At 51.7% G+C, this 21229-nt stretch overlaps 1 protein-coding gene across 5 annotated transcripts in view; it reads left to right on the top strand.

Moving 5' to 3' along the window:
• Window positions 1–19973, top strand: part of TET3 (tet methylcytosine dioxygenase 3) — a 101186-nt gene extending 81213 nt beyond the window's left edge. For all 5 annotated transcript variants that reach the window (XM_053663386.1, XM_037130916.2, XM_053663385.1 and 2 more), the window contains 6 exons: window positions 3029–3237; window positions 4380–4530; window positions 6949–7038; window positions 7606–7743; window positions 11153–11489; window positions 12163–19973. In XM_053663386.1, the coding sequence (XP_053519361.1) occupies window positions 3029–3237; window positions 4380–4530; window positions 6949–7038; window positions 7606–7743; window positions 11153–11489; window positions 12163–13937 (2700 nt within the window). In that variant the 3' untranslated portion in view covers window positions 13938–19973. The remainder of the gene's footprint in view (window positions 1–3028; window positions 3238–4379; window positions 4531–6948; window positions 7039–7605; window positions 7744–11152; window positions 11490–12162) is intronic.
• The last annotated feature ends 1256 nt before the right edge of the window (window positions 19974–21229 follow it).

Genomic DNA, 21229 nt, shown 5'->3' with positions numbered 1-21229 from the left:
GGAGTGGGGTAGGTCAGGCAGGGGCAGGGGCAGCCTTGCTTCTGAGCCACTGTGTCTTATGAGGCAGCCTGGGTGTCTCAGCAGGGAGATGTCAGTGACTCAGACCCCAATTTCACCCAGAGTTTTCTGACCCTTACACTTCCAGTCCACAAAGAGTTTTTTAGGACCACTGCAATGTGAGCAGTGGCAGCGAGGTTGTTGGGTGGCTGTGAGCCCCACGCTGTCCTGGGTGCCTGGGAGAGGGACATGCAGGGAAAATGGAAAGCCCTTTCCCTCTGTTCATCTGCTTATGATGTTGAGACACACGAAATAAAATCGCAGAGACGTGAATAATCGAGGCTGAACTTGGAGAGGCAGACTTGGTGCTGTGGCGTTGAGGGGCAGGGACACGGGTGGTGGGAGGAGCACTGGGCCAGGTTTCCCAGTGAATGTGGACGTGTGCGGGGCCGTGAGGACAGGGCCACAGCCGACGGGTGAGGAGGGAGCGGAGGCGTTTCCGGTGAGGAGACTCGTGTGGGCAGGAAGGCACTGTGAACACACACGGCTCACTTGAAGTGAGGGACGGTGGTCAATGAGCCCATCTGTGCACATGCCTGTCCCTGTCTGGTGTTTACCCCCTTCCTTTGCATCTTTGTATTTAATGAAGGCTCAAAGCAGGGACTCGTGGCCCAGAGGTGTGTTTTGTTTAGCACGGAGGAGGAGATTCTGACACACGCTAGATAGAGCAGGGGTGAACCTCGAAGACATCATGCTACATGAAATCAGCCGGTCGTAAAAGGACACGTATTACATGATTCCGCTTATGTGAGGACCCAGAATAGTTAAACTCATGGGGTGAAAAGGTAGGAGGGTAGTTACCAAGGGCTGTGGGTGGGAGAGATTGGAGAGTGAGTGTTTAATGACAGTGGAGCTTCTGTTTTGGAAGATGGGAGAGTTCTGGCGACGGCTGCACAGCAGTGTGAATGGAATGTACTCACTGCCTCTGAACTGTACACTTAGAAATGGCTAAAATGGTAAATTTTATATCACAAATTTTTTACCACAATAAAAAAAATCAGATGTGGTGCTCCTATCTTTTTAAGAGGAGACTGCATGTAATAATCTGGATTTCTATTTTTTTTTCTTGCAAAATTGCTAGAGATAGCTACATCGGGCTGGAATTCCCTATAAGCAGTGGTTGATGAAGAGGAGGCTCTGCTTCCTCCTTTGGAAGATGCAAGTGCTTTTGCTTTGCCACGGTCCTCGCCACTCCCTAGTCTTCCTACATCTGGCCCATTTTCCTCATTTATGTCGCCTTCCTGGATGCCCCTTCCACACGGACATACTCACGACCAAGTCTGTGTTCAGCACAGACGTCTGCTGTCCTCCTGCTGGAAATAGGCACTCGGGTGTTGCAGAGGCCTCAGCCCTGCGTGTGCCGGTACCAACACAGACGTGCGCTCCTACAGCACAAAATGTGGACGTCCCTTGGGACTTTTCCCTGTCCCCCAGTTCCTGTATTCAGGTGGTCCCCAAATCACCTCTCTCCCAGATGTCTCTGGAATTCACTCCTTTTCCTGTTTTATTCCCCACTGCCCTAGTTCAGGACTTTGTGCTTGTGTTGTGTCTGGTCTCCCAGGCTCCCCCCTGCCAGCCATCTGTCCCCCCCATTTCTGTAGCATGAAGCTCTTTACATAAGCCCCCTGCTTATTGTCCTGGGAACCCCTCCTTGAGTCCTTGTTCCTCAGTCTGCCGCTCAGAGTCCTTCCCAGGCTCCCCTTTTATCCACACCTGCATCTTAGTCGGTCACAGGATGACACGGGGTCCTTTGGGGAGACTCAGCCCCCTCTTCTCCACTAGCAGGACCCTGTGCCTTGACCTCCTGTTTTGGGAGACAGGACAGTGCTTCAGGGGTGAGTGAAGACCGAGGGGAGGACTGGGGAGGGAGTGGCCAGACCCTGAGGAGCAGAGAGCATAGGGCTCCAGGCCCTTGCTCTTGAGTCAGCAGCCAGATTGGGATATAGCTCACATACTGTTGGCCTTTGCAAAGTATATAATTCAGTGGGTTTTACTATATTAACATTATTAAATTTTAAAAGCTGTATTGAAATAGGTAAAACATAAGATTTGCCATTCTAACCATTTTTACGGCTACAGTTCGGTGGCACAGCTGTGTGTACATGGTGACACAGTCTGCCCTGCAGCTGCCGTCGTCCCCGCACTGCTGCTCTGTCACCGTAGGGCACTCCCCTCCCTCCCCCCTCACACCTGGCAACTCCCTTCTGCTCTCTCTGCGAACTCGCCTCTTCTAGGTGCCTCATGGAAGTGGAGCCACGCAACATTCGCCCTCCAGTGTCTGGCTTCTTTCACTTAGTGTAACGTTCTCAGGGTTCGCCCACGCTGTGGCATGTGTCGGAATTTTGTCCCTCTTTAAGACCACTGCTGTCCCGTCATCCGGACATGCAGCATCGCGTTTCCCATTCACCAGCTGCTGGGCACTGGGCTGTGTCTGTCTCGGGCTGGTGCACGTGCAGCTGCTCGGAAGCCGGGCCACAAGCACCTGCTGGGTCCCTCGGCGATACTCCCAGGAGTGGAATTGACGACATAGGTGGTGGTTGTATGTCTGGCTCTTTGAGGAATGGCCAAGAACTGTTTTCCACAGCACCGAGGTCCTTGCTTTTTAACCAGCAGCAGGCCGGTGTGCAGCATTGTGTCTCCCAGTGTTTCAGGATGACATAAAATTCTCCTAATGTATTTCGGTGTACAGTTTTAGCTCCGTATTTGTATTCCTAAGTCTACCTAAGTCATTAATAACTTAGTTTTTGTAATGGTTATTTTCTTCTTAAAAAAGTAACTTTTGTGTTTTTCATTCCCTAATTATAACAGTGTCAGCCTCTGTGGTCGTGACACCCTCAGGACACTGCCCGAAAGACCTGCCCCCCACCCTACGTGGCCAGCAGTGGGGAGGGGGGTGGGCATCCTGAGCAGAGGAGCGTGGGTGCCTGGCTCCTGGTGGTTGACGGCGCCCGCCCCACCCACATCCCCGCAGGTGATCCGCAGGCACACGCTGGAGGAGAAGCTGCTCTGCCTGGTGCGGCACCGGGCAGGCCACCACTGCCAGAACGCCGTGATCGTCATCCTCATCCTGGCCTGGGAGGGCATCCCCCGCAGCCTCGGCGACACCCTTTACCAGGAGCTCACCGACACCCTCCGGAAGTACGGGAACCCCACCAGCCGGAGATGTGGCCTCAACGACGAGTACGTGGGCAGGGCCCTGAGCAGTAGAGGCAGGGACTCTGGGCAACTCTGGGGAAAGCGCTGGGCCCATCCAGGGCCCTGTTTGCCTGGGGTGAAAGAATGTTTCCCTCTGGGCCCCCGCCTGGGCTCTGGTCCTGGCCGGGGAGGGTCTGTCGACGTGGCTCAGCTTTGCTCTTGTGCCCGATCAAATCTGAGACTCTCATGGTAGTAACAAATGTGAAAAAGTGTGTAAGTGCCCCACTGATGCAGGGCATTGATGATATTCACAAAACCTGCCCTGAGAGGTTTTTCTTTTTATTTCATATTTTAAATTAAGGTATTTTTACTTACAATAAAATTTATCATTTGAGGGACACAGTTAGCAGAGTTTTGACAAATGTTTACAGTCATGTAGCCATGACCATCACAATCAAGACACAGAATCGTTCTGTCATCCAAAAAACTCCCTCATGCCCCTCTGTAGACAGCCCCCCCCGCCAGCAGCCACCAGTCTCGTTTCCTGTCCCCACGGGTTTGCCTTTTCAAGACTCTTGCATGAATGGACCCACACAGTGTAGCCTTTGCAGTCTGTCTGCTGTCCCTGAGCACCGTGTTCCCAAACTTCGCCTGTGGGTGTGCATCAGCAGCCGGTCCCTTTTCACTGCTGAGTAGTACTCCACTGCAGGGCTGTGTTGCCGTTTGTCCATTGCGCCTGTTAAGGAGCACTTGGGTGGTTTCTGGATTTTATTAAGGGTCGAGTTGTAGCATCAGCGTTTGTTTAAAGCCTGCCAGCACCCAGCATGTTTGAACCCTGTGGTGCATGTGCTTCCCCTGGCTGTGTGGTCTGCATTAGAGCCAGTGAGGATATTAGAGTTCAGGCAAAGCATGAACCTTACAGGGTTTTTGCTTCAAACAACCCATGTGCTTCTCCCAGCAACAGACTCTCAGACCTCCAGGCTCAGGATTGGGAACAGAACAGGCTACAGAGAGCTGCCTCTCTACCCAGGGGAATTTGAGACAGGACTTGCGGGTGGGGAAGGATGTGGTCCCAGCCACTGGGAGTCCAGTGGATGCCAGGCCTCAGCAGGGCCTACCTCTGAGGGAGGATGAAGATTCTAGAACAAAGAAATGGACCTACACCTAACACGTGGTGTGTGTTGCAGCCGGACCTGCGCTTGCCAAGGCAAAGACCCCAACACCTGTGGTGCCTCCTTCTCCTTTGGTTGTTCCTGGAGCATGTACTTCAACGGCTGCAAATACGCTCGGAGCAAGACGCCTCGCAAGTTCCGCCTCGCCGGGGACAACCCGAAAGAGGTGAGGAGCCCCCAGGGAGCAGCAGGTCCCTCCCACTCACCCTGTCATGGCTCGTGTCTCTGAGTGTCCTGTGGGGCTAACACACCACAGCTCCGATGTACAGAAAATGGAGCTTGCTTTATTTTTGCTAACTGACCTTATCTTGCTGTGAAATAAGGTGGTGTGAGAGATGTGTGGAGAGGTGCAATGAGTGAAAAATTAGGCTTCCCGATTACAAGTGCTTTAGACTTCTCCAGTTTAAAACCATCTCTTTAAAGTAAGTATTCAAATTTCTCATTGGAATTTGATCCTTTTAAAAGGTAATTTCTTTCCTTCATTCTTCTCTTTCTGGGTCTGGGAGGTGTCAGGAGGAGGGCCCCTGGTCCTTGGCCCATCCGCCGGGCCAGTGCCCGACCTCCCGAGGTGTCCCCCCTCCTGTCTGGTAGCTGGGAAGGTGCCTCTGTGTGGTTGTCCCGTCCTCTCCTTCCCAGGGGCCTGGCCCACTCCCTGGGCTGCCGTCCACAAGGTGCGGCTTCTAGGTCTGAGGCCTCCTCCCTGTGGTCTCCTCATCGAAGGCCAGGCCTCCTGCCCGACCCAGGGACAGTGGGACAGTAGGCCCCTGGGTCAGCACTGCTGGCCGTGCTCAGGCTGCGGCAACCAGGAGCACTGGGTCCAGCCACCTCCCACTCTGCCGCCACCCATCGGGCTGCCAATGAAATGAAGGCCACCCTAGAGGTGGTCTCCACTTGGAGTTCCAGATGCAAAGAAGGCACAGGCCTGTGTCGGCTCAGCCACTTCCCTCCGGCCTCCCTGCCTCTCCCCTGCCTGAGCCCCTGCGGGGTGGCCAGCCAGGTCCCTTTGCTGGGTTCCAGGCAGCATCCTGAGCTCAGCCACCGTGTCTCAGCTCTCCAAGCCCATGGGACCAGAGGGGCTGCCCGTTTTCCACCTGCAGGGACTTCCCTGGAGCACATTTTTCTGCACCACAAATAAACGTCTATGCTCGGATGTCCAGCTTCGCTTCTCAGAAATAAAAGGGAGCATTTTATAATTTAGAGCCCTTTTCTCCCTCAAAGCCTGGCTGTTAGACTCTTGTCTGATAGCCTGGCTTGACCCTGGAGTTTTGTTAAGGACAGTATCTGCTCTCCCTGAAAGCAGCAAATGCTGTTGCTTCGGTGCATGCAGGAGCCTCAGGGCCACCAAGAGGTAGGAATCACCAGGAGTGAAAATGCATTGGTTTAATTTCTCACAAATACTTCCCTTGTTCCATCAGCTACTGTGTCCTTGGCGCTTATGAAGTGCGGGGTTGCTCCGCCCAGCACCTCACAGGTGTCTCAGTTAACTTCACAATGCCCTCTTGACCTGTCCTGCGTGCATCGCTCCTTACTTTCCAGGGGAGGATGTGGCTTGCCCAAGGCCATATGGCAGTAACGGTGAAGCCAAGGTTTAAGGAGGCCTGTTTATCCCCAGAGCTTATGCACCTTGCCTTGTGCTGTGCTGGCTTCAGGCCCATGGTGCTGGTGGCCGCATCGGAGTGGCAGCCATTGCTATAATCTTATGAACTTGGTTCTTTTTTTCTTCCCTCTTTCTCCTTTCTTCCCTGAAAAGTCTTCATACCTTCTCTGGAAACGCTTTCAAGGTCCACTAGGAGAACCTACAACCCTACTCGCTGCCCTTGGAGGGCGAGAGGTTGGCTGTGGACATCTGAAATGTAGCTGGGGGCTGCCGCTTCGCTCAGGACAGCCTTGCCCATTGGAGCATTCTGTGATGATGGAAATGTTGTTCCCTGCTGTCTAGTACAGCAGCCACAAGAGCCACATATGGCTGTTGGGCATTTGAAATGTGGCTGGTGCAGCAAAGGAAGTGATTTTTAATTTTATTTAATTTTCATTAAAATTCGTGTTTATTTCAGTAGGCACACATGGCTTGTGACTAACACATGCAGTCGTGCCAGGTAGAGAGGATGGAGCTTTGAAATCTGTGTGCCTGGCTCAGGACAGGCTCTGGGCCTGGCTAACTACGGAACTTCTCGTGTGGACCTCGACCATACCGCTCAGCCGGTGCTTACCTGTCTCTGACACGGGAAGGAGGATCCACTCACAGCTCACGCCTTTGTGTGCTGCGGTGCCACCCTGGCCCAGGCTGTGGAGCACTCGCAGGCAGGAGCCGTTCTTAGGCGTCCTGGGCTGAAAGAACAGCAGCTTAGTGGTCAGGGATGACCACCGGTGGCTTTCCTGGTGCGCTTGTGTCTCCAACTCTAAAACAGACGTAGCACTCCATACCCCACACAGGAGGGCACTGTAGCGACATCTGGTGGCACCTTGCCTCCTGTCTCCCTGGTGGAAGCCCGGCCGCGGCGGTTCCGGAGTGGTGGCTGGTTTCCAGCGAGTAGATCTGGCCAGTCGGGCGGCTCTGGACGTGCGACTGCTCTTGTCTCCACAGGAAGAAGTGCTCCGGAAGAGTTTCCAGGACCTGGCCACCGAAGTCGCTCCCCTGTACAAGCGGCTGGCCCCCCAGGCCTACCAGAACCAGGTACTGAGTCCTGGGCCTTCCTCTGCCCACATATCAGCACCATCTCTGCCCAGGATCCCCAGGGTGGGGAACGGTGGTGGTGGGGGGGTTTGAGCTCCTTACAGGAAAGGCCCAGCCGGAGGTGGAGCAGTGATGTGATTTGTTTATAAGACCCCCTTTTTCACACCACACCAACTGCATCCCAGTCCATCTCTCCTGCATCCCTGGTTTTCAGCCCCCTCCACCACCTCTGGTCTGGTTTTCACTGGCGAGGCTTGAGTTTCCCTCCCCTGGCACTCGCACCTACGCACCTCTAACGTGGGGTGTGGAGCACTCAAAGTGAGAGCCGTTTTTTTGTGTCTGAGTGGCACATCAAGTTCCCCTCCAGAGGAGGCGAGGGGGTTTGAGGTAACCCGGGAGGAAGTGATTCCTGCAGGGGCGTCAGCCAGAAAACCTCCATCCCGCAGGCCAAAGGCAAGGCAACCGTGGTCCTTAACTGCCCCTCCCCAGGACCTGGCCTACCCAGGTCCACCATCGGGGCCACTTACCTCAGGTCACGTGAGCAGCTCTCCCTGGTCGTCCACACAGGTGACCAATGAGGAAATAGCGATTGACTGCCGCCTGGGGCTAAAGGAAGGACGGCCCTTCTCGGGGGTCACGGCCTGCATGGACTTCTGTGCCCACGCCCACAAGGACCAGCATAACCTCTACAATGGCTGCACAGTGGTAAGGAAGCCTTTGTCCTGTTACAGCCTCACCCACGGGACCTCCCTGGAATGGGCCGACTAGTCTGTGTAGACTGATGGGCTCGAGCAGGGAGGGACCTAGAGACAGATTCTCAAACACTGGGACTGCCCTGCCAGACTGCCTGCTCCTGCCCACCTTTCTGAGAAAACGCTCACCTGCCCTGGCTGTGGCTCAGTGGATTGAGTGCCAGCCTGTGAATCAGAAGGTTGCTGGTTCGATTCCCAGTCAGGGTACATGCCTGGGTTGTGGGCCAGGTCCCCAGCAGAGGGTGCATGAGAGGTAGCCACACGTTGATGTTTCTCTCCCTCTCTTTCTCCCTCCCTTCCCCTCTCTAAAAAATAAATAAATACAGTCTTTTTTTAAAAAAGAAGAAACCCTCACCAGATCCAGGCACAGGCTTGCCTTGTTCTCCGTGATTAAGTGAATGCTGCGGAAATCAGCCCCGTAGACATGGAGGCCCCGGTTGTCTGAACTGTGGTTCCAGGCCTCTGAACACTTGACTTAAATCCAGATACCCCCCTCGATTCCTTCATTGACCAAATGTTTGCTGTGCCCAGGTACAGCTTTAGGTGCCAGGGCATAACATGTAGAGTCCTTCCTGTATATGTGGTCTGATCTACTGTCTGTCTGGTAGAGAGGAAGGCGGGCAGAGGGTGGAGTGATAGGAGATATTTTAGAGGCAGCGAGGCCTCTGTGTGGAGGGGCACCTGAGCTAAGATGTGAGTGAAGTGAGAGAGCAGAGATCCATATGTGTGGGGGCGAGGTGCTCCAGGCAGAAGGACCAGCACAGGCCGAGCCTTGGGGGTGCGGGTAGAGGGGCAGGCAGGGACCAGGGCGCAGGGAGCCCAGGAGGTCCGGCGGGGCTGGGGGTTGTGCTCTAAGTGTGGTGGGAAGTCCCTGGAGCTTCCCATCTTCAGCTGTGAGGAGTAAGATCTCATTTATAAAGTTAGACATGTTCTCTTGCTCCTGCAGATGGAGAATAAAGTGTGTGAGGTTGGGGGAGGGGAGAGCGGGAGGCTGGCACGGTTGTCTAGGCTGGAGGGGACAGGGCTGGGCAGGAGTGACGGTGGGAGGTGGGGTAAGTAGACAGGTCTTGGATGATTTGGAAGACAGGGCTGGGAGGGTTTGCTGACGGACTGGCTGTGGGGTGAGAAGGCATACGGAGGGACCGCTGCAAGGTTTGTAGCACAGGCAACTGAGTGAGTGTTGGTGTTAAACACTGAGATGTAGAATCATGGGGGAACACCAGTTTGGGGGTGAAAAATAAAGAATTCTGTTTTGAGATGGCTTGCTAGATGTCCGGGTGGGATAGGGAGGGGAGAGGAAGAATCTGGAGAAACGAAGTCGGGACTGGAGAGCATGTAGTTAGTTCATGGTTAGAGCCCCAAGGTTAGATGCAGTCAGCAGGAGAGTGATTGGACAGGGAGGGTTTGGGCTTGTGCGGGACACCCTCAGAGGGATGAGGCCAACTCTCTCCTCTGCATTTTAACTAGGTCCTGGGCACACAGGGCTCCCGGGGAGCTGGGGAAGAGGCAGGGCCACCGGCATGTTCATCCAAAAGGGTCCCTAGATCTGGTGCAGCTTGCGGCCCTGTGGAGATTGATGGCCCAGCCCTAGCATTTCATTTCTCCACCTTGCCTTCCTTCTCCGCCTTGTCTTCCTTCTCCATGTCCAAGGCCAAGAAGCAGGATGGGGCAGGCTCCTGTCTACACTCTACTGTGGGGTTTCCAGCTGAAATAGAAAGGGAGGGCGCTCCAGGATCCAGGAAGGCGGGGTGCGGGGTGTGTGGAGGACAGGGCACCAGGAGAAAGGAGCACAGGAGGGAGGTTATTGGGATCTCGGAGCTTCTAGAGTTGGGAGCAAAAGAAAGGAAACTTTTCAAAATGAATAGTATATTTTACTAATTGAACAACTATTTGTCGTAAAAACATTTAAATAACATAAGAAAGTATAAATAAAGTAAGAGTTGCCTGAGTCCCATGTTAGCATTTTAATGAACATTTATTCAGACACCTGAACGTGCACGTACAGCTATCTAAACTTCACACAGATGGGCTCCCTCACCTCCCTCCCTTCCCCCTCTCTAAGTATAGATAAGTAAATAAGTAAATCTAAAAAAAAAAAAAATTATGTATAAATTGAGCCCTAGCTAGTGTGGCTCAATTGGTTGGAGCAAATTGAAAGGTCCCAGGTTTGCTTCCCAGTCAGGGCACATGCCTAGGTTGTAGGTTCAATCCCCAGTCAGGGCACATGCCTAGGTTGTAGGTTCAATCCCCAGTCAGGGCACAAATGAGAGACAACCGATCAATGTTGAAAGAATTGTGTACAAATTGAAATGTCTGTGTACTTACCCTCAAAACAACCAATAAAATCTTAATTATGAAAGAAAAAAAGAGTAAATTTGAGGGGGGAAAAAAATCACACTGTGTTAGTAATCAGAGAAATGCAAACCATGGAGACACATTCTGATAATGCATAAAAAGTTTTTAAGAAATTGTTGGCAGAATTATTAAAAAGTATAGGAATGTTGAAACACACATTCTGCCAATATGGGTTAAACGCTGATGAAAATTACTTTGGGTAGTTTAGCAACATGTGGCAGTTCTGCTCCACAGTGTTTAGTCTAAGGAATTAAGTGTCTTAAAAATTTTAGCCAAAGGATAAGGTATTATTTATGATATGGAAAAATTGGAAGCAAGTTTAAATGGTAATGGAGGATTAAATAAATGAATGCATTGGTACAGTAGAATCAGCTCTTACATCATCCCGAAGGAGAATATTTACTGTATTTTTGGCATGAAGTTATAGAACTACATGAATAATATGAAAGTGCTTACAGTGGTTATATCTGGGTGGTGGGATTAGAGAAATAATTTCTATTTCCTTTTTGCTGGCCTAAGTTTTCTGCAACCAGCACAAGCAGTTTTTAATAAAAGGGAAAAATATTTTAAGAGCCAAGGGAGGCCGAGTATTCAGGGCACAGAGGACAGTAAGGGGAGGTCGGAGGCCGGGAGGTTCAGCACAGGGCAGGGGCGGGGGCGTTTTGCTGGCCTGGAGGGAGGCAGAGCACGTCTCCCAGCCCTGAGCTGGCCCCCTGCCAGCCAATCATCTCATCCCCTCTCAGCCTTACTAAGATCGCATGAGACAGTGTGAATGGACGTGCTTTGAAAGCTGCAGAGCAGACTAAATGTTGGTGGTACTGTTACTCTGAGAACCAAGAAAGAGGAACTTTGTAGACACTGCAGGAGGTAACAGGGAGCATTAGGGCTGAGTGGACGGCTGGTGTGGGGGCTGCGGTGGGCACTGCGTCACCGCTGGTGGGTGCTCAGCCCCTCCTCCCAGCACTGGGCTCCCCCAACGCCGTGCCCCTCCCTCTCCGCCCGGACAGGTCTGCACCCTGACCAAGGAAGACAATCGCTGCGTGGGCAAGATCCCGGAGGACGAGCAGTTGCACGTGCTGCCCCTGTACAAGATGGCCACCACGGATGAGTTCGGCAGCGAGGAGAACCAGAACGCCAAGGTGGGCAGCGGGGCCATCCAGGTGCTCACTGCCTTCCCCCGTGAGGTCCGGCGCCTGCCAGAACCGGCAAAGTCCTGCCGCCAGCGGCAGCTGGAAGCCAGGAGGGCAGCAGCTGAGAAGAAGAAGATTCAGAAGGAGAAGCTAAGCACCCCAGAGAAGATCAAGCAGGAGGCCCTGGAGCTGGCCGGCATCTCCACTGACTCAGGTGTGTGGGGAGCAGGCATCCACCGGGGCAGCGTTGGTGCTGTTGGGTGATGATGGGCCTGGACAGCTCCCTCACCATCCCCCTTCCTGCCTCAGGATCACATTCCAGACAGCACAGTGCTGGGCGCCTCTCAGCCCCCTGGACCATCCCGTTTTCTTAACTTTGTCAGTTGGGTGGCAGCCCAGGTCCCACGACATCAGACCTAGTGGGAGATGTCTGGGGAGCCAATGCCAGGGGATTGGCTTATGTTCCCAAAGAAGAGCTGGGTTTCCCCTCCAGCTTGCCTGCTTCCTCCCTGAGAGACTGTGGAGGGTCCCGTGGCTTCAGGCACATGGGCTGCAGTGGGGCAGCAGAGTGGGCCAGCTCTCCCTTCTGGCCCTTGTCCCTGCAGTAGCCAGCAGGCGGGGAGGTGCTTCAGTGAAGACTTGTGCATTCACGGGGGGTCGGGGGTGGAGTGATGCAGAGGGCGCTGTGGGCTCTGGGAGCCACTTCTCCCAGGGCTGCAGCAGGTCTGGGTGGGGCTGTGATGAGTAGCACCCAGAGCAAGTCCAGCCTCACCTGCAGAGGGAACCTCTGCGAGAGGGGAGGTTCCGTCCCCAGTCCCCCTCCCCAGGGCCTTGGCCGGCTGTGGTTCTATCTGCTTCTTCTCTGCCTTGCCTCCTGTTCTCCCCAGGCCTGTCTCTGAAGGGTGGCTTGTCCCAGCAGAGCCTGAAGCCCTCACTCAAGGTGGAGCCACAGAACCATTTCAGCTCCTTCAAGTATAGCAGCAACACGGTGGTGGAGAGCTACTCGGTGCTGGGCAGCTGCCGGCCTTCCGACCCCTACAGCATGAACAGCGTGTACTCCTACCACTCCTACTATGCACAGCCCAGCCTGGCTTCCGTCAATGGCTTCCACTCCAAGTACGCTCTTCCGTCATTCAGCTACTACAGCTTTCCATCCAGCAACCCCGTCTTCCCTTCTCAGTTCCTGGGGCCTGGCACCTGGGGGCACAGTGGCAGCAGCTGCAGTTTCGAGAAGAAGCCAGACCTCCATGCTCTGCACAACAGCCTGAGCCCGGCCTACGGTGGTGCTGAGTTTGCCGAGCTGCCTGGCCAGGCTGTTCCCACGGACACCCACCACCCCACTCCTCACCACCAGCAGCCTGCTTATCCAGGCCCCAAGGAGTATCTGCTTCCCAAGGCCCCCCAGATCCACCCAGCATCCAGGGACCCCTCTCCCTTCCCACAGAGCTCCAATTGCTACAACAGATCCATCAAACAAGAGCCGGTAGACCCACTGGCCCAGGCTGAATCTATAACCAGAGACCCTGGTAAGATGGGCAAAACACCTTTGCCCGAGGCATCTCAGAATGGGGGACACAATCACCTATGGGGACAGTACTCAGGAGGCCCAAGCATGTCCCCCAAGAGGACTAACAGTGTGGGTGGCAGCTGGGGTATGTTCCCTCCAGGGGAGAGCCCTGCCATCGTCCCCGATAAGATCAGTTCTTTTGGAGCCGGCTGCCTGACCCCTTCCCCCTTCCCGGATAGCCAGTGGGGGCTGTTCCCTGGCGAGGGGCAGCAGCCGGCTTCCCAGCCTGGAGGACGGCTGCGAGGCAAACCGTGGAGCCCCTGCAAGTTTGGGAACAGCACGTCAGCCTTGGCTGGGCCCAGCCTGACTGAGAAGCCATGGGGGGTGGGGGCAGGGGATTTCAACTCTGCCCTCAAAGGTGGTCCTGGGCTCCAAGACAAGTTGTGGAGCCCCCTGAAAGGGGAGGAAGGACGGATTTCAACCCCAGGGGCAAGCCCGCTGGACAAAGCCTGGCAGTCCTTTGGCATGCCCCTGGGCTCCACTGAGAAGCTGTTCGGGGCCCTGAAGTCCGAGGAGAAGCTGTGGGATCCCTTCGGCCTGGAGGAGGGGACAGCCGAGGAGCCCCCCGACAAGGGGGTCGTGAAGGAGGAGAAGGGCAGTGTGGAGGAGGAGGAGGAGGAGCTGTGGTCCGACAGTGAACACAACTTCCTGGATGAGAACATCGGTGGCGTGGCCGTGGCCCCCGCCCACGGCTCCATCCTCATCGAGTGTGCCCGACGGGAACTGCACGCCACCACCCCCCTCAAGAAGCCCAACCGCTGCCACCCCACCCGCATCTCGCTGGTCTTCTACCAGCACAAGAACCTCAACCAGCCCAACCACGGGCTGGCCCTCTGGGAGGCCAAGATGAAGCAGCTGGCAGAGAGGGCGCGGCAGCGGCAGGAGGAGGCTGCCCGGCTGGGCCTGGGCCAGCAGGAGGCCAAGCTGTACGGGAAGAAGCGCAAGTGGGGGGGTGCCGTGGTCACCGAGCCCCAGCATAAGGAGAAGGGGATTGTCCCTACCCGGCAGGCGCTGGCTGTGCCCACAGACTCAGCGGTCACCGTGTCCTCCTACGCCTACACGAAGGTCACTGGTCCCTACAGCCGCTGGATCTAGGTGCCAGGGTGCCAGCGTACCTCAGCATCGGGCCTGGCCCGGGCTGCCTCTGTGGTGCTTTTGCCCTCACACCTGGGGGCGGGTTGGGGGTGCAGAAGTCTTTTTATCTATATATACATATATAGATACACATATATATGTATTTATGGTCCAAACCTCAGAACTGACCCGCCCCTCCCTTCCCCCACTTCCCCAGCACTTTGAAGAAGAAGCTACGGCTGTCGGGTGATTTTTTTCGGGAATTTAATATTTATATCTCCACATTGGCTTTTTCCTCCCTTGTCAGGGGGGACTTTTATTTTCTCTTGTTTTTAAAACTCTATCCTTGTATATCACAATAATGGAAAGAAAGTTTATAGTGTCCTTTCACAAAGGAGTAGTTTTAAATTCCATTTAAAAATGTGTATTTATTGGATTTTTTAAAAGCGACAATAGTAATGGTAAAGGATGGTCAGGATAGGCCGGAAGTGCTCATTCCTGCCCAGTCTGGCTGGGCCCGGTGAGCCTGGCCCTCTTGGGAGCTGACGAGGTTCTCTCAGCCACCTGCCCCTCATGAGCCAAGTGCAGATTGTAGCTACCCAGTCCATCCCTCTGGACAGAAACGCCCTCCCTTCGGGGGAGGGAGCCCTCAGGACGGCTTCTGTCCTCTCCAGTAGGATGGAAGAATCTGTGGAACAACATCTGGGGTCCCTTTTCCAGGCACCAGCTTGGTGTTGTGGGGAGGGGGCAGGTGCACCCCAGGCCAGGCACCTGAGAGGCTGGCGTAGATTTCCCCAGAAACCAGGTTGGAAGTAGACAGCTTCAAGCTTGCTAGTCTCCACACTGAATCCTCTCTGTCTGTTATTTATCAAGTCACATGATGTCATGGTTCCCTAGGCAGCACCTTGTGATGGAGCTGGAGTTGAGAGGCTCTTAGGAGCCTTTTTCCACCAAGTCAACAAGCCAATGAGTAATACTGGGCTGAAGGAATTTGTCTTATTGGCAGTTTTTTTAAAAAACGCCCCAAAGTCCATGCTGATACTGAAAAAGGGCTACTGTATCTTTAAAAACAAGAAGCTGAACCCAAGCTGTGAAAAGCCAGCACTGCCGTGTGTGCAGGGCGCTGTGCAGAGCCTGGTGCTGTAGTATTGTGCTGGGATTTCCTTGACTTAAGGGCAGGGCTCATCCTGCAGGAGCTCAGCACACCAGTGTAACAGCAGTTAACGCATCTCTCCCTGTTCCTGGATCTTCCCATTGGATAATGGTGCATGCCTCACCCCCAGCCCACCCCCTCCATGCTATCACTTGGGGGGCGGGCCTACACTTACCAATTTAAAAATGCAAGAGTCAAACGTTTTCAGCTGGTAGCTATGATTTTTCCTCCCTAATTGGTGCCATTTCTCTATTCGGTCATTTTCTCCTTTCCTTCCTCCCCTCTTCACCCACTTCAACACACGCGTTCGAAAATTCTGGTGCATTCGTTCAGTTCTTTGAAATAAGAATGTGGTGCTTAATTTTCACAACGTTGTTGAGAGAGCTTGGGCCCGACAGGTGGGAGCAGCATTCATGGACAGCAAGTCACACTTCTTGGCGTGTTTGTTTTTCCTGTGGTGTTCGCAGCGATGATGTCAGCGTGGATGTGTGGTGAGTGGGAGGCTTCATCAGGACACGTGGAGGGGGATGTGGCCACTCAGTGAGTGACCACCGAGCCCTGAGATAAATGTCAGATATTTATGGAGCAGTTTTACTCAGATGTGGGTCTTCCTAAAACGAGTTTAACAATCAGACGACGATGCTGAAGGCAAGTTCCTGAGCTTCCAGGTGCCTTGTGTAGGAGCTGAGAGCCGCCCGCTGGGTGTTGCCGCAGCAGCCCAGGAGCACTGGCGGAGGGTGCTGTGAGAGTCCTGAGCATGCGTGTGGTCTGGTTTTAACTGTAAATAGGGAAAGATTTTTTTAAGCACTTTTGCCTAGATTTAAACAGCAACTTGAAAAAATAAAGTATGTTTTAACATGTAATTGTGGGAGAAATTGTAAATAGTAGCTGAATATTTAACGTGCTTTGTCTATCCTTCACTTTTACCATATTCTGTAAAGTTGCATTTATTTTACAGGACAAAAATGAAATATTATTGCTTTTGAAATAAATACCCAAGAGCTTATCAGGATTTAGAATTATTCAGAACCCAGAATTATAGGAAAACCTCTGACCTTCAGTGTGACAAGCTAAAGGAAGCAGAGTCTTTAACGAGCATGCTAATTTTCTAGTTTTGAGGAGAAGTTGGGTCCTTTAAGTGCTATTTTGCTTATCGCATCAGTACTTTTATGCAGGTCTCATTTGACTCCGTGCTTAGGTAGATACGGGGGTGCCTTGAAAACTTCATTTTAAATGATCTTAAGCAAGAGATATGATATTTTACAAAACATTTGGAGAATGTGACCGTCTGTATGGCGCGGGAAAGCCCCAGGTTGGCTGTTGGTTTGGAAGGTCCCGAGTGTAACCCAGGCGATTCTGATACTTGGCATGTGTGAGTCTTCCTGATGTGTGGTAGGTATACTCTTTCCCTCGTCGCCCTCTGGTAGCAAAGCCATTAGATAAAAAGAGAATCCAATACGAGCTCAAAGCATGTGGTATCTCCCCTCCAACCCCCCCACCCCCCAAGCTCAAACAGCCTTCGGTGCATAAATTTCTAGATTAGCAGACAGGCTGCTGAGAGGTGAGTCAGAGGCAGTCTCCATGGGTCCCAGCCCCTCAGAATGGTGTTCCAGAAATGAGGTGGTGCCGTTGCCACGCTCAAACCCATGCTGATTTGTACACACTACATGTATAACCTACCTCAAATCTCAGTCATTAAAATTAGCATGCTTTAGACGTATATTTAAAAAGTAACTATGCACAGCTCTTTATCCCCCCCCCTTGCTGCTGAAGGTTTCTTAAAGAGAAAAAAAATCAAATTTTTATTTTTTACTGGCACTATCATTTTTTAAGTCCTAAAGATGATTAAGACATTTTTATCATGAGAAGAAAAATAAAGCCATTGCAACTAAAGAACCTAACAGCATGACCAAGTTTTAAGAGTAGTATTATAGCAACTGAAAACAACTCAGAGTCTTCGAGTCATCTCCCCGTGTGCCCCTCCGCAGACACCATCCACATGCAGCGCTGACGATTGGTTCCTCTCTCTCTCTTTCTCTTTGTTTTCCCTGCCTTTTGCGTGCAAGGGAAGTGCTTGCAAAGTTCTGTGCTAAGAGATTTTTAAAATAAAAAGTGCTCCTTGGCAGGTTCTCACAAAATAACTGGTGCTAGCTTAAGAAACCATTATCTAACCATCGGAAATCTTGACTCAAGGTGTTTCATGGATTTTTGAGGTGTTTTGTTTCCTTCGTCGTTCGGTTTGTGTTTTGGCAGGGCCTCAGTTTCCCACTCGGCTCCTTGGGCACCGCTTTGCCTTCTCACTGAGATGACACTGGCGTGCGTGCGTGAAAAGCAGTCGAACCCTGTCCCCGCCTGGTCCTTCCACCAGCCTCTCGTGGGTACCTTACTGTGCAGAGCAAGGGTTTTTCAAAGTGCTAGAGCCAGGAAAGGAGTGGCAGCACTTCACCATGTCATACTTGGCAGTGGGAGGTGTGTGAGGATGGACGGTTGATGATGGGTAGCTGGTAGCCTGATTTCACGGAGAGGAATCTGGCCAGACTTTGGGCCGGTTGGCCCCGCCAGGTCTCACACCCAGGCAAAGCTGGTGGACAATTCAAATGACATCCCTGACGTGCCTCGACCAACCTCTTTCCTTTTGTCCCTGGAGTGAAGTGCGTTTCATGGACTAGGAAGCGTTTTCATGAATTGAAACAGTCTAAATCAAATGGTGCTATGGTGTTTTAATGTGACTGTCCTCGATCCTGTTCCTGCTGAGGTGCTATTGAGGTTCTGAAACCACAACCAACCAAAAACAAGGTGGGCTCCAGTCTCTCTCGGCTTTTTCTCCCCTCCCTATTTTGGTGCTGTCTCCTTAGACCCCTGTTGACCATGCCGTCACCTGCTCTGAGCAGTATTTCTGTTTTATTGTTCCTGCCTTGGTGGCCAAACGCAGAAAGGCAAGCCACAAAGGCAGCCAGCTCCCTGACTGCGAACGGGAGTGGGCTCCCTGGCTTGGCTGGTGCTCTGGTTTCCTATCTGTCCTCTCAGGCCTAACAAGAAAGGAAAGGGTGAAGGGCTTGCTTCCCCCGCCCTCTTCTCAGAGGAAGGGGAGTCAGGTTCTCCTGCCTCTTCTAACATGGCAGGCATTCTCCTAGTCAAGGACACACGTTCTCCTGCAGCCCGGGGTGCCAAGTAGACCTCTCCGAAGTCCCAAAGGTGCTCTGCACGCCAAGGTGGACCACGGGATCTGCCTCCTCACCCGGCACTGGCCAGAGCCGTGGTGACAGGGGCTCCTTCCTTGGCTCCTCACAGCCTTTGCCCCAGTGTTGCTTCCACCCCTCATTGGTAACCCCTCATGTTCAAACTAAAGGAAGGAGCTTTCTTTGCTCCCTCAATGCCACTGAGGCTGCTTTTTAGTTGGTGCTATTCTAAATTTCTTCTTGGGTCCACAGAAGTTGATGTTTTAAAAACTCAACAGGAAGCTCCATTTTGTCATCCACTGTCACAATAATTTTTTTAAATACCTCAAAAACAGGATATCATAACAACTTCAGTAAGGTAGATTCTGTGAGGGTCTGATACCTGCAGCTTGTCCATTTGATGATGTACTTGGCCTTGAAGAATTTGAGGTCACTTTATTTTTCCATTCTTCAGCAAATGGCAGACCACCTTCAGGAAGGAGCATGGTTGACTTTATTTCATTTTCTTCTTAAGTTTTGCTCTTCAAGAAAATGTGAATTTCCTGTGCCCATCTCATTGAGCCTTTGCAGTCATTGTTGCTGTCATTTGAAATGACTCCCACAAAACCTAGTTTGATTAGCCAGCGGCATCTACAGTAGGACGTGGCTAATTTCAACATACCCTGGACCAAAATGAACACTTCTTGAGGTGCGTACTCCCAGCATAGGTTATACAGTCCCACACTCACACCTGCAAAGTTGGTTCCTACGTGTGAGGCCGGCTTGGCACGCCCAGCCCCTCTTCCCGCAGAGCTGCCCACTAGAGCAAAGCAATAGGCTTCTCCCCTGAGCAGAGACTGCAGCATAGCAATGCAAGGTCTAACGTTGCTTTTTGCCTAAGAGTCAGTGAGTGATTTGGCCTCCTTACTCGCTTGCTTCTATTCTGATATCAGGGATGCTTTTTGTAGCGGTATTATTTGCTCTCTTTTCTCATTTTGACTGCCCGTCATTCAGGGATAACTTGTCACTGTTCGCGTGGGGATTTAAAAAAATGCCATTTGACTCATTTGAACATCCAAATTTTCTTGGTTCCAAAAGGGTTTTTTTAAATTTTCTTTCGAGGGGAAAAAGGAGGAGAAAAACAGGAGTGATGGTGTTTCTGTTTCATGTACTCCAATTTAAAAAGAAACAAGGGCAGGCCGTATTTTGGCATATAAATGCATCAGATTTAATCTCAAACCCCTGTAGCTTTTTGATGTGTTTTTTTCCTTCTCTCTTTGAATTCCTGTTTGGTTACTTGGCTTCCAATGGAGGTGAACTTAACAACCATACTTGAATATTCCGTCTTGACTTTGTAACTGTGGCTACTTGAAATGAAGTTTATCTGGGGTTGATGGATGAATGGTAGATTTTTGCAATGTCTCAAGGCAATAGGATGTGTATTATTAAACTGTAGATATTCTTAGTACAGTAAATTTATGCTGATAATTTTATTTTGTATAATTTTTACCTTTTTGTTAATATTTTTCTTCCCACTTTATTGGTTTGCCTCCTGAGCTACGCCTCCTTACCCTCCCTTCTCCCCCAGTGTTTCAGTAAGTTTAATTTAGGGTGCCTAGAAATTGCAAGTATGTATCCTTTTTTTGATTTGTATTTTATTATAATTTACACAAACAGCTGGGTTTGTGAACTGTATTACTCCTGGTATCTTTAAAATATTGTGGGTGTTTTAATAAATTTTATATTTATTTTTTGCACTCAAATTCAGTGTGGGTCCTTCTTTCCGCGCCTCCCCATTCGAAGCAGGCCCTGACTAGGGTATGGAAGCCTCACTAGGCGGCTCTCACGCTGTAGATTGTAGATGCACAGACGAAGCCCTTCCAAGTAACAGCAGTGATTAAGCCTGTCCTTGTCCTGTTCTGCCACCTGCAAACAGTAATGTTCAGAGGCTATCAGCTGTTAAAACAGGCCATAAAAAGGGAAATACAGGTGGCCTTTTTCTCTGGTTTCTCCTTTTGCTTCCTTTCCCTTTTATCTTTGTTCCCTTTTTTCTTTTTTTTTTTTTTTTCATTCAATTTGGAGACCAGTGTCCCCCTGCCCCCCAATTAAAGTTGTTCACTTCTGTTATGTTTGCTGAAGAATCACTAATCCTGTTCCAGGCTGATGGCCTGAACCCATGTCTGGTAGGGAGGGCCAAAACGGGGACTAGTGTCTGCTGTCCTCGAGGCAGGGAGCTTTCCCACAGGTCCCATGCTGGGGGCTGACAAGAGGACCAGGTATTTGGAGTGTGGCAGGTAACAGATGCCCTTGGTTCACATTGCCAAGTGGTGGCTGCTCTCGGAAAGGGACTGTAAATCAAGGGAAGCAAGAGAGAGGATACTGGGAAGGGGGAACCACCCCCTCCTGCTTGAAACATGGAGCTGAAGCGGATTCAGCATCTCAGAGACAAGCAACCCAGCCATCCATGGAGACCTCAGCATTCTTTCCAGTTGATGCCAACATCCTGTTAGGTCACTAGACAGGAGAGCGCCTCTCTGAAGGCATCGGAGTCAAAAACCCTACAATCCAAATGGGGCGCCGGACCACAGGTTCCAAGGCTTTCATCTGCATCCCGTTTCCCTGGCAACGGGACCCCTGGAAATGCCTGGGCACATGTGGCTATCCCAGATCCTCATACACGTGTGCATGTTTTCCAAAAGTGGGGTCACGCTGTGTTTGGTAAACTCTCCACTCAACACCTTTGAGCTGAAAGAGTCCCAGGCCTGTCTCTATCCCCAGGGCCCAAGGTGAGGACCAGGAGGTTCCTGCTTCTGCAGATGTAGACTCACTACTGGGTAACTATAAACATGCTTTTTTCTCTTATAGAAGCTCCATGTTAAATACAGAAAAACTAGAAGATTGGAGTTTTAAAATGTTTCTGATTCCCACTACAAGAGAACCACATGTTGCTTGCAAACATTTTCTGTGTAAATATAACCATATGTGTACATACATTTTAAAAT

Source organism: Artibeus jamaicensis, unplaced genomic scaffold (assembly GCF_021234435.1).
Source record: "Artibeus jamaicensis isolate MK-2021 breed Jamaican fruit bat unplaced genomic scaffold, CSHL_Jam_final contig_3174, whole genome shotgun sequence".
In the NCBI taxonomy this organism is placed as follows: domain Eukaryota; kingdom Metazoa; phylum Chordata; class Mammalia; order Chiroptera; family Phyllostomidae; genus Artibeus; species Artibeus jamaicensis.
The sequence above is the reverse complement of the archived record's forward strand: the minus strand, read 5'-3'. Positions and strand labels throughout refer to the sequence as shown.